The following is a 12,146-nucleotide window of genomic DNA, read 5'->3' on the forward strand; positions in this document are numbered from 1 at the left end:
AAAATGACAACAATTGTCAAAAAAAAAATGAAACTGTTTAAAACTTTACTGATAGATATAGGTAAATACGAAGTAAGTAAAGAAGCAGAAATGGATATTAAATTGTGTAGTAGAATTATATTTTTCACTGCATCAGTTCACAATATTAAAACTAGCATTATTATATTAGGTTACATTGCATTAACCAGTTAAAAACTACATGCATGTGAACTTCAATCAATTTTGTATTTTTCTCAATAAAAACACGATTAAAAGGCTTAATTGCTCTTATGTTACTTGCTCTTATATTTTGGGGGAAGGATCAAGGATTCAAGGAAGAGAACTTGGATTTGTTCTATGTCGGAATTGCACCCAAAGCCTAAATTTGAATAATGATGGACTAAGACTACACACAAGATGTCTCTATGGTGATCAAATAGAATCTGATAAAAAAGTAGGCGAAAAAAAGGGGACCACTCTTTTATTGTGGTCTACATTGTGTCACATAGGATAGCCGATAGCTTAAGGTAATCAAATCAAATTTGATCATCGAGAATTTTCAATGCAACAATAACAACAAAAAACTTCCAACATTCAATGAGGATTGGGGGGGTTTTAAGGATACAAACTAGCTTGTTCACCCTCTATAAAGGGTAGCTAATGTATAGGTTTTAAGCAATTGTCATGCAGTGTTTGAGACTGAGCTTGGCAATATCCTAGACAATAAAATGGGTATATCTACATGAGTAAACTGCATTTGAGAGTTTACGTATGTCTGTAAGTCTGTTACAAGTTTTCAAAAGGCCCTGCTAGGAAATTGATGTTTACCTGATGAATTATTTACAACTATGTCTTTAATAAACCCACATCATAGCCAAAAGAACAATGGCAGCTGATTTTTTACCTTTACATATTCTTATTGTGGCTAACATATATATGCAGAGTTTTATTTTTTATATTATTTCTGCGCTTCTCGGAAAATGCAACTCCATGAGAAACAAATATCAACTGTACAGTTACCTTCATATATCTGAACTCTGAAGAGGTGGGAAAATAGACTACTGAATCTACAAGACTACAAGTAGGGAATGAATATAGCAAGAGGAAACACCGACTGCTGAAAGCAAAAAACTTTGACCATCGCCTTAACTACATTTCTTTCTAATATCAGTTCTAATATATTGTATCTTACAAAAATTTGGCCCCTATACTCTTCTATTTTTAAGCACCACAACCTCAGACAGTATTTCATATCTATAAACTCGAGGCTGGATTCGAGCCCTCAGTTTTCTCATAAGAGCAAAAAGAATACACCTAACTGTTAGCATTCTATACAGCATTCTATCACATTCACAAATTCAAACACTGTCCAGCAGTAACCGACTGACAAAAAACTGGTTGCTGAAGCCAATTAGCAGCTTAAAAAAGTCGCTTGCGACAACCCTCAGCACCACAATAGCAAGCCATCTGCTTTACCTTCCCATCAGGGCCAATGACACTGTCAAGCGCATAGCCATAGTCATATGTAAGCTCCTATCAAGAAACAACAATTGTCAGCAGCTAAAATGGCAAACAAGTACCCACAATGACTGAAAAATCTGAATTAATATAACCAACACTAAAACTTCACGAGTTTGAGCAGCTTCACAAACATATACTTCCTCTATTCTTTAAAAAAATGCATTTGGCTTTCACGCTTCGCAACACACGACTTTGAACATTAGTAACTCTAATTATCTACTAATAAAAATTGTTAAAAGTAGAAACCAATTACTTGTAGAGGTGGTATGTTGTCAGCAGCAAAGAGCATCACCCTAGCCAATTTGATGTCATGATGCGAACTCAACACACATTGTACAAAGAGGTTTGGTTCGCAACTATGATTGATAAACCTGGCTAGATTTCCTGTGACACCAGCATCAATGCAGAACTCCACCATACTATCAACAACCTTCTCCTCAGGTTTCTCATGAGCACTTTCAGCAGGGATAGACACGTCTCGCAATCTCATCTGATGACAAACATTATAACAATGAGAAGAGTATTCAGCTTTAACCAACAAACATACCTAATACTGTATACAGGTTTGGTCAGGTACAGTGACAGACAGACATCAAACAGGTCTCAGTGAAAAGAAGAAAGGAGCTCAACACAACTGTCCACAATGCTAATCATCCATATAAAAATGTTATCAGTACATGTACAGCTACAAATGGGTGCAAGTGTGCAGCCACACTTTCAAAAAAAGAAAAGAAAAAAAATCATCTGATTTCTTGATCATTTGACAAGGAAAGATGAGACTTCAATACAGAATTCATTGAGACTTTTGTGAGATTTTAAATATCTTAAATACTTGAACAATCTAAATCCTCAAAGAGTAATGTCATTCATCCGCCCAGGGAAGGCCAGGAAATACTCATAAATTTAGGTAAGCAGGCAATCTGACAAACAAATGTGGTCTTTCTGCAGTGCCACCAACAGGCAGCCTACTTTAATACCCCAAAGTTCATACAATCCACTTTCATCCACTCTTCCATGGATGGTATTAATGACATGAGGAAAGTGATTAAGTTTAGGGTGAGACAATTAAATTAAACCTCAAAAGATAAAACACATCCTCTAATACCTGTCTCCCATCAAGTCCCTTCATGGTTTGAAGGCAATCTATGTCGAAGATGAAATTGTTTTCCAAAACACTGTCACCCTCATCCGATCTCTTCAGAATTCCGGTATATTCACATATTGGGGCACCAGCTGGTATGTAGTCCCACGACCTCACACCCCAACCCTTCTTTGGCGTACGGAAAACCTGCATAGAATCAAACCAACATTATACCATAACAGAAAAGTAATTTTAGTAAATATATAAATTTTAATTGGAAAAACATTAGCACCTCAAAGCGGTATCTCAAGCCTTTCTGGGAAACACGGTTGATGCAAGAAGGACCACAGCCACACTTTGGGCCACACTCGAACACAACAGCCTTTGCTTCAATGAGCCTAAAAGAAAACAAGCATCGTGTAAGAAATTAGCAGAAGTGTAAACAAGCTCATTTATAACTAAATGAAGAGTTTCAAAAGCTTTCAAACACTACTATCTTTTGATTATTGTTTTACCTGCCACCATCCCTATGAACATATGGGAAGTCTGAACCATTAAGCCGAGCACAAGCACATATATTAGGATTGGTGCAACCATCGATGCAATCACATCCACGAGTAGGGGGAGGAATTTTAACATTATCCGCAACTTGGATAGATTTGAAGTATTTGAAACCTAAAATGTGCCATCTCAATCAAATAGAAGGAAATCGAACACACAATAAACTGCATACTAAATAGCCATAGCATCTCACAGATTAATTGACAATGATAACATAGAATAACAGAATCCTTCTCAATTACATAATTAAAGACACAAATGCTTAAAATTTCTAACAAGGGGTCATTCTAACTTGACATCTTTCAATCTGAGTCACAGGATTTTAGAAGCCAATGAGTTCTTGTAGGATTTAAGGCCTGGCATCCTAAGGCCTTTATTTTAAGATAGTTTTTTTATATGATATGCAACTACTTTCAAAGCTTATTACTGACAAAATGAACAAATAACAGGGGGTGAAAAAGGAGTAACAAAAAGGGAGATGTGGGAGAGGGAGTCAGAAAAATGAGAGAAGAGGGAAAGAAAAGAAGACAACAAGGGAGAGAGGGAGAGGGGTAAGACAAGAATGGATTCCCAAAGTAGCAGGTTCAAATCCATTCTCATTATATCTCATGATTTTGTTCCCAAAAAATCAACACCAACTTAAAATCCATTTCCCTTCAAAAAAAAGAGAGAGATAGAGAGAGAAAACTAAAAGATTCATTTCCATATGGAATGTGATCATAATCAACCAAATCTTCAATTCCTAAATTTCTATTCAATATTAGGAACAAGACAGGTCCGATGTCATTAATCACAAAATCTGACCAAGTTATATCCAACTTCATATACTGAACCTAGGTCAAAATATATTTTCATATCATTAAATACCCTATAATAGCATAAAATTAACTCACCAAAAATAAACTTGGCTAGCCATTCATTATAAACCACAGCTAAAGAACAAAAGTCAAAAAACAGCAAACAAACATGAACGAGTAGGCAAACTCACCAGTAGGTGGTACAGGAGGATCATCAACTAAATTTGTTGCAGGAATAGGAATATTCTCCTGACCTCCAGATATATCCTCACAAACCAACCTAAATTAAACAAGAAAATCAGCATTAATATCATGAAATATAGTCAATATTACCTACAGAAATAGATTAGCATACACTAAGAAACTGTAACACGTACCCTCGAACTTCAGAAACAGAATCAGGAATACGTCCTCGGATAAATTGAACCTGTCACAATAGTTTAAGCAATATAAGAAACAGCATTGAGAAGCATTCACTTGAAAGATTTCAGTTATTATAATAAAATAAATAATTAGGGGATGGCAAGTGAGAATCAAAAACTAAGCCAAAGAATCCACGGGATTCAGCTACACACAGGAGCTCCAACATTACCAAAATTGAGCAGAAAACAATAAACAGGAGGATAAAAGAGCACTAAAAGCACAGAATAACACTATCAAAAAAGGATACCAACTAAAGAGTTTTTCAATCAACTATATGCTCGTACTATCTGAAGCCCATACCAGAAACTAGGCTTTAAAAATATTTCTTTAATGCTTCTACTTATGAAATAAAAACCATTAGGTTAACACAGGCTTGAGGGTACACAAAAATAAAACAGAACGGAGGAATTATGAATGATAACTGTTAGGGAGAGAAGTGTCACAAATAGATTTGGAACACTGAAACTGTTCTACCATATATGCATACATTAAAAAGATGTGCTCAAGATAAATTAAACAAAGATGCAGATCATGTAATAGCAGAACATCTAGTTGAGGCATTTCTGTAAAAAAATAAAAAATAAATTAAAAATTTTAAAAAAAAAATGAAGATATTGCACCCAAAATAAATAGTCAAGGTATGAGCTCTCATTATAAGATCCTAATCAAGAACAAAGCACGGTTGAATTGCACCTGAGCAATCCAGATAAGTTTTTTTCCCACAAGTTCTACAGCTGGAGAAAAAGCAATTTATTCTATAAGGACAAAGATTTATGCTAAACTTCAACATCAATTCTTGAGTTCATGCAGATCATGAGTTCATGACCATTACTGGTTCCCAAACACATCTCAAAATATATTACAAGTCTAAAGAAACAATGAAGACAGATAATGAGGACTTCCAAAAGTCAGAAATTCAGCCTATCAATAAATAAATTAATAGAGAGAAAGAGAACATCATGCCCACATCAACAATCTTGTTAGCAATTTAACATACAAAAATTTGAGAGAAAGCAGAAACCTGGGTGGTAGTCAACTCAGGCTGGCCTTCAAGCCGCTTCAAGCGAAACTTATAAACAGTATAACCAGAGATGCCTTTCTCTGCCCAATAATTCACAACCTGCCCAAAACATTAGTCATTTATATTAAACGCGATGTAGCACAAAAAGGAAAAGGTTCGCAGGATACCACATAAAACCTGTATAATTCCACAGCAAAAATTACTTATTGAAACATTAAACTATCTCGCATTGTTTCATCATTTGCAAGTCACCAACCAAAAATAGAAACCATTCTTGCATGAACCATGATACAAGATCATAACAACATAATAATGTGACTGATTGAATACTGTTCCAATTGAAACATAAGACATCACAAGATAAACTGCATTTATAAAAAGTACTCCCTTTAAACAAAATTAGTTACTCCCTAGTCCCTACGATATAGTGTCTGCATTCTTTTTAGGTGTCCTAGAATGGTGTGCCTATTTCTAATAATTCTATTTTCAATTTACATGTAGTATTACCGTAATACACCTATTTTTACCTTCCCTATATAAATTACCCCTATATTTCCCTAAATTTTCGCGCCACTATCTACTTTTATTATAATTTCCATATAAACTACCTATACACTAAAAGCTTCATCAAATTTACCTTTTTTGTACCTTTTCCCATGAAATATACTCTTACATCTTACTTTTAAAAATTTTACCCTCTATACAACCCTAATTCTGGTGGGAAATGATAAACGAGTACTATATTATGGGACAGAGAGTGTCTTACATAATGGAAAAGAAGTTGAGGCAACTTCTGTTATTGTAATGTCCCCCCAAATACCAACCCTCACTGAAATTATCAGACTAACAGATAATTACCTGATACAAACCATCATATGTGTACACTTTTCCAACATAACTGCTTTTAGAAGAGTGACCACGAACAACTCGCACAGGCAGTCCCTGCTCCATACTATTCTGCAAATAAACAATTATATACATTGTCAACGATACAATTTATTAGAAAATTTATACAACAAAAACAAAGCCTTAGTCTCAAATGATTTAAGGTCGGCTAAAATGAATCATCTTAAGGAACCATTCGTGAAAAGTGAAACACATTAAGTAAATAGATAGGTTAATGAAAGAATTATGCACATTACTACATAATGCCTAATTTGAAACTTTAAAAGAAAAAAGTAGCAGGAATAGGCAATAAATAAACACAGAGGCAATTTAGTAAGAAATGCCATCGAAAGTATCTATGTTTCACTTAAAATTCACAAGAGTAGTAATCAGCGGAAACTATTCAGCAATTCCAGATAAAATTCAACTTAATTTTAGATTAAAAAAAAAAGAAAAAAAAAAAAAAAACAGCAGCAAAGATATCCTGATAGTCATGATGTAACTATTACTCATTCTATTTCTAATCACTGAAAGATAACTTCCTGCAATTACAACCTCTATACATTTCAAAATCTACTCAAATCAGATATGCATACATGAACAATTTATTTACAGAGAGAAGCTAACAAACATATTCAAAAAAGTTCAATCTAGTATCTGTTTTAGCAAACCTTCAGTGCTAGATTGCCGCGCAACATTTTCTGATCTTTATTCTGCTTCTTATCACCTAGTAGATTGTTTCCACCTTGACCTGTGTAGACAATATCCTCTGAATTGTCTAAATCATCCTCATATTGGCCTGAAAGGACAATAGCAACAGCAATAGGAAAGGTATATCTGCTATATTCCTGCAAAATAACAAAAATAGAATTTCAGAAAACAGAACCATTAATAAATTCAGCATCACACTATCTCAAGAAAGAGTACAAAGACTAAAGATGATATGAGCATGTAAGGACCTTTCACGACTTAAGTAAAATACATTATCACAAAATCCCAAGTATTATTATAAAAGCACACCAAAGGTATGAAAATCTAATCTCACAGAAAAGAATGTAAAGTTCTAAAGGACCAAACAACTAAGCATCTCAACTCGCAAGATAAAATTAAGAAAAACAAAATATCAACTAGTAATACTAAAGTACATAGGAGCATGAAAAAAGTATTACTAATCACTTTTACCCTAAAAAAACAAAATTCAGCAGTCAAAGGACAGCGAGTTGATGAAATGACAAAATGCATTACCCCATTGCAATATGAGACGCCCATATAATCTATTCCATTAAGCCAGTGACTGTGGAAACCTACTGCAACCATTTCTGCCCGTGAAAAGAACTGATGGCCAACATCAACACCTGCATCCATGAAACAGCAATGGCATAAATACTACGGAGTACTTTTCATCAGTGAGACTATGTTCATTTGTTCTAGAATTTAGAGTATACTACACCTACCAGGAATAGCCCCAAACTGCTTGATGGGATACAACACTTTACCAGTATCTGACATCTGCCACATTCCATGAGCAAGGATCAAGTAAGACTTGGTTTCCAACATAAACAATTCATATGCAAAATACAGTGAGAGCAAAAGGAATTACATTTACTACACCATAAAATAATATTCCCAGATAAAACAAAGAAATAAAACTCCATAATATCACTGGCACCAACAACTTTTGTAATGGATATGCACAAATGCACAATCAGATGAAAAATTTAAATCTTTAAAAGCATCACCAGTGAGGAACGCACATCAAGACATACAGAAAAGAGTGGCGATTGTTTTAAAATGCTAGTTGTAATGCTGATGATTTACTTTACCAAGCACCAAACTTGGAACATGTGATGAAGAGTAGCACAGTAAAAATTATATTGATAGTTTGGAAGATCATTTAGAACTCTTAATTCTAGTAGCAGGTTTGAGACAAACTGTTTTCAATAGAGGAAGTAGAAAATATTTCTCACGTACTTTATGTTCTCCGCAATCTTCAGTATACCTATTTTGAAACAGTGGCATATCCAGAATCTAAGTTCAGAATATGCACAATTATGTAAACAATAACCCAAAACCGCCGTCATTATCCTGTACTCCATATTTATTCTACATAACTACTACCTTATCAGGTAGTATTTCTACATTTGGATCATTAAACGGAAAGCCAATTATTGCTCATAATTACTTCTTTAAAAGTTGATCTACAAACATAGACGTAGAAACACGTTGAAGAATGAAATAGCAATGGTTGGAAAAAAAAAATATCTAACATTATCATAAATAAGGAAATAAGTAAAGGAAAAGAAGGAGTTGAAGATGGGTTAACTAGATTCGAACTCAAGATTACAATTACAAAAACCCACCATAGGCACCAATCACTCCAGAGACACTCATTTATCAGCAAGCTGCACTCACTTATTTACCCATATTTCCCTTCAACTTGATTTTATATAAGCAACCAGGGTATGTAAGTGCATAGCCTTGGTGTTGGCTGAATCCATTAATGTTTTGAAATGGACATGTATTACTATACAGGATAAGTAGGCATTTTGGGTAGTATGATAACATCAAACTATATTTTCTATTTAAATAGGTAAATACAAAGCTTTTTTCTTATTAAAGTTCTCACATACCTAAGATATTAATTTAAAACTACACATAATTGCTAAACCACAATAAGGAAGCCTTTCAATGCTAAAATCAGCATCGGCAGCAAAATGACAGCTATAAAAATGTTATTTCTCTATAACCCCTATAAAGCCCCAAACTCTGACCAATATACAAACAAGCAGAAACATTGACACGCCTTCCTTTTACTTTACCATTAATATATAATAGCTAGAGAAAGCAATATAGTACTTGTTTTAGTCATGAATAGATTACACAACATCAGGTAATTAAAAAAGGCAACTGTGCTGTAAATAGAAGATAAAAGAAATATTGAGGTAACATAACAACTTTGTCTTTAGCAGCAGTTGTAGAATGATACTTGGAGCAAAAAAAATGAAAATTTTAAACAAAAAGGTACAGTGATTGAACAAAAGAAAACAATTTATCCTACAATTTATCCTACAAAAAGGTACAGTGTCTCTTCAAGTTCTCCGTGCATGATGTAATATTGTAGACATAAAAATCTTGGCCAAAGTTATCCTACAATTTTTTTATAACTCCCTTTGTTCCAAAGTAAATGCCACAATTTCACTTTTGAACAATTTAGATACACCACTTTGACCTGCGTTTGTGCTTTAGACAAAGACTAAATAAAATCATGTGTATAATTGTTAGAATTACAATTTTTATAATTAAAAATATTATTGGAGTAATTGGACAATGTATATTAAAGGTCAACTGCAATTGTGCTGATTGAATCGAGGCATTTATTTCTGAACGGAGGGAGTAATACTGATACTAACTTGGTTCATCTTCCTTTTTCTTTGATCCATCGTGAATGCATTGAAATTCTGCATTAATGGTTCTAGCACCCCTCACCATATAATTAGCATGTACAGGCAGCAATTGCAAATACAATCTTTGCTATGACAATGTGCATACTAGCATGTGCAGAACAAAACCAAGTTACCCTAGAATACCAGACTTGAAAAATGTCCACATAAATTACAATGCCAATACCACACAAAAATCAAGCACATCTTACCTTGGTAATTGCCTTAAGATCTGGACGTTTATGAGGTACTCTTTTGTCCACTACACCCTTCTGAGAACCCAAAAAAAACCATCAAAATCAGAAACATATGTTACAAATTATAATGGAAAAATAAAAATTGAACGTGAAGAAATAATATCAACCTTCTTCTTTTCTGCTTCAAACAGCTTGCATCTATTCTCCTCTTCCTAAAAATCATAAACAACAATAATCACATACTTAACATGTTAAAACATTACCACAATTCTTATTCTCTTGTGCTTGAACGCCTTAATCCCATAAGTGGGGTCGGAAAACAATACCACAACTCACGAAAAAAATACTTAAACATAAAACACACGCACCTGAATAAGATGCAGGTAATAGTTGTTGAAAATTCTAAGAGTCTCCTTGACTTTGTAATGATCACTCTTCTCCACTTCAACCCCATTACCATCCTTTTGAACCTCCTCTAATTTCAACCCTAAATCTATCAACCCATTCCCGGGATCGGTACCGTGACCGATCATACCCCTCATGATCTCCATCTCTGTTCCCTCATTCTCCCTTATCACTGCCGACACCTTCGCCGACTTCCGACCACCATTACTCCGCTGATTCTTCCTCTTCTTCTTCGGACTCACTTCCTCAATTTTCGCCAAAAAATTTTCATTGTACAACACTCGCTTTCCTCGTGTCCTATCACTTTTCCTCCTCCCTTCATCCACCTTCTTCTCTTCCTCCTCCACCTTCTTCTCTATCATCTCTACCTCCATTTCCGCCATTAGAGTAACCTGTGATCAACAACAATTCCAATCAAATTTGAGAAAATATCAACATCATCACAAAATCATCAAAAACTCGCAGTATATGAATCGATTACACAACAATTTCCAGCAACGTCAACAATAATACCACAAAATTCATGCAAAATGCAGTCATCAAAACAACAATATAATCACAAAATGAAAAAAACCAAGAAAAAAAAATCAAAAACTGAAGAACAACATCAGAATCAAACATTCATAAACAGGAAAAATAAAATTAAACGGATTCTTACAAATTGTTGTAATAGCAGGAAAATGATGAGATTCTTAAAAAAAAAATGATTTAGGGTTTGATGAAGAATCGGAGAAAGTTAGGGGGAAAAAAGAGGAGAGAGAAAGGTAGGCGAAGAAGCAGAGGAAGAAAGAGAGAGAAAGAGAGTATGGAAAAGAGTGAAGTAAAGAGAGAGAAGATGAAGAGGCGCGGAATTTTGAAGGAATTGCGAAAATTTGGCAAAACTGAATGTGTCTGAAAAATTGCGCCTTCTTTCTATTTTCTCTCTCTTAAATTTTGGTTTCTCTCTCTAAAAAATGTTAAAATAATGGGTTATATTTGATGGATTGATTTTGTTGGTGATGTAGTGAAGTGGGGAAGGGAAGGTGGAAGAGTGCAGGTGGCAGAAACAGTGTATTTGTTTTTCTCTCTCTAAAATATTTTGTCTTTATTTTTTAAAGATTTTGTCTTTATTATTACTGGTAGTGTAAGAAGAGGAGAGAGAGTGAGGATGTTATTTTATTACAGGGATCGAGGAGAAAGTGGGGTCGGATGGAGTCATGGAGGGATGCTGCTTGGTGTAAAAGCTGCGTTTTTTGAAAATTTCATTTTTTGGGGTTTTCTACTCCAGTTTCCAGTTTTCCACCCACTTCTTTTCATTTTCTTGATTTTTTTTTGTCTTATTTGACTTTTTAAGGTCTTAAAATGAGTCTTTTATACCCGTAAAAATTATACTAGGTTTAATATTAATAAAATATACTCATATAATGAGATGATCCTAACAAAATCTCACTTGAATATATTATATCGCTTACAGATTAACGAAAATTCATGGTCAAAGTTTTAGAAGTTAGACTCATACATTTATAAAGGGGCAAAAAATAAGGGACGGATAGAGAATTATACGTATATTCTCACTTTATTTTTAAAGATTTATATTTTGACCATCATATAATTTTAGTCAATTTAATTGATATTTATATAATACTTTCTTTGTCCTAAATATTTTTCCTGACCAAACCCGAAAAATAGAATTTAATGTCATTACTAATTTTCCGTCATAATTTAATAACTTTGACTATAAATTCTTGTTAATATATAAAATACTACTTCTTCCGTCCCCGAAAGAACGACCCATTTAGCCTATTTTTAGTCCCAAAAAGAATGACTCATTTATTTTTCCCTATATCTATTAAAATC

General features: G+C 34.0%; 1 protein-coding gene across 1 annotated transcript; it reads right to left on the reverse strand.

Moving 5' to 3' along the window:
* Positions 1–1,097: 1,097 nt before the first annotated feature.
* Positions 1,098–11,580, reverse strand: LOC110702627 (histone-lysine N-methyltransferase, H3 lysine-9 specific SUVH4-like). The gene is made up of 16 exons (XM_021880364.1): positions 10,969–11,580; positions 10,274–10,702; positions 10,073–10,117; positions 9,921–9,980; positions 7,723–7,777; positions 7,514–7,623; positions 6,940–7,116; positions 6,242–6,340; positions 5,384–5,482; positions 4,317–4,366; positions 4,131–4,219; positions 3,097–3,256; positions 2,874–2,979; positions 2,606–2,788; positions 1,754–1,990; positions 1,098–1,512 (listed from the first exon to the last, which is right to left on the reverse strand). Exons 2-16 carry the CDS (start codon positions 10,691–10,693, stop codon positions 1,399–1,401), a joined length of 2,004 nt encoding a protein of 667 aa, XP_021736056.1. The 5' UTR covers positions 10,694–10,702; positions 10,969–11,580; the 3' UTR covers positions 1,098–1,398.
* Positions 11,581–12,146: the final 566 nt, after the last annotated feature.

Source organism: Chenopodium quinoa, unplaced genomic scaffold (assembly GCF_001683475.1).
Source record: "Chenopodium quinoa cultivar QQ74 unplaced genomic scaffold, ASM168347v1, whole genome shotgun sequence".
NCBI lineage: Eukaryota > Viridiplantae > Streptophyta > Magnoliopsida > Caryophyllales > Amaranthaceae > Chenopodium > Chenopodium quinoa.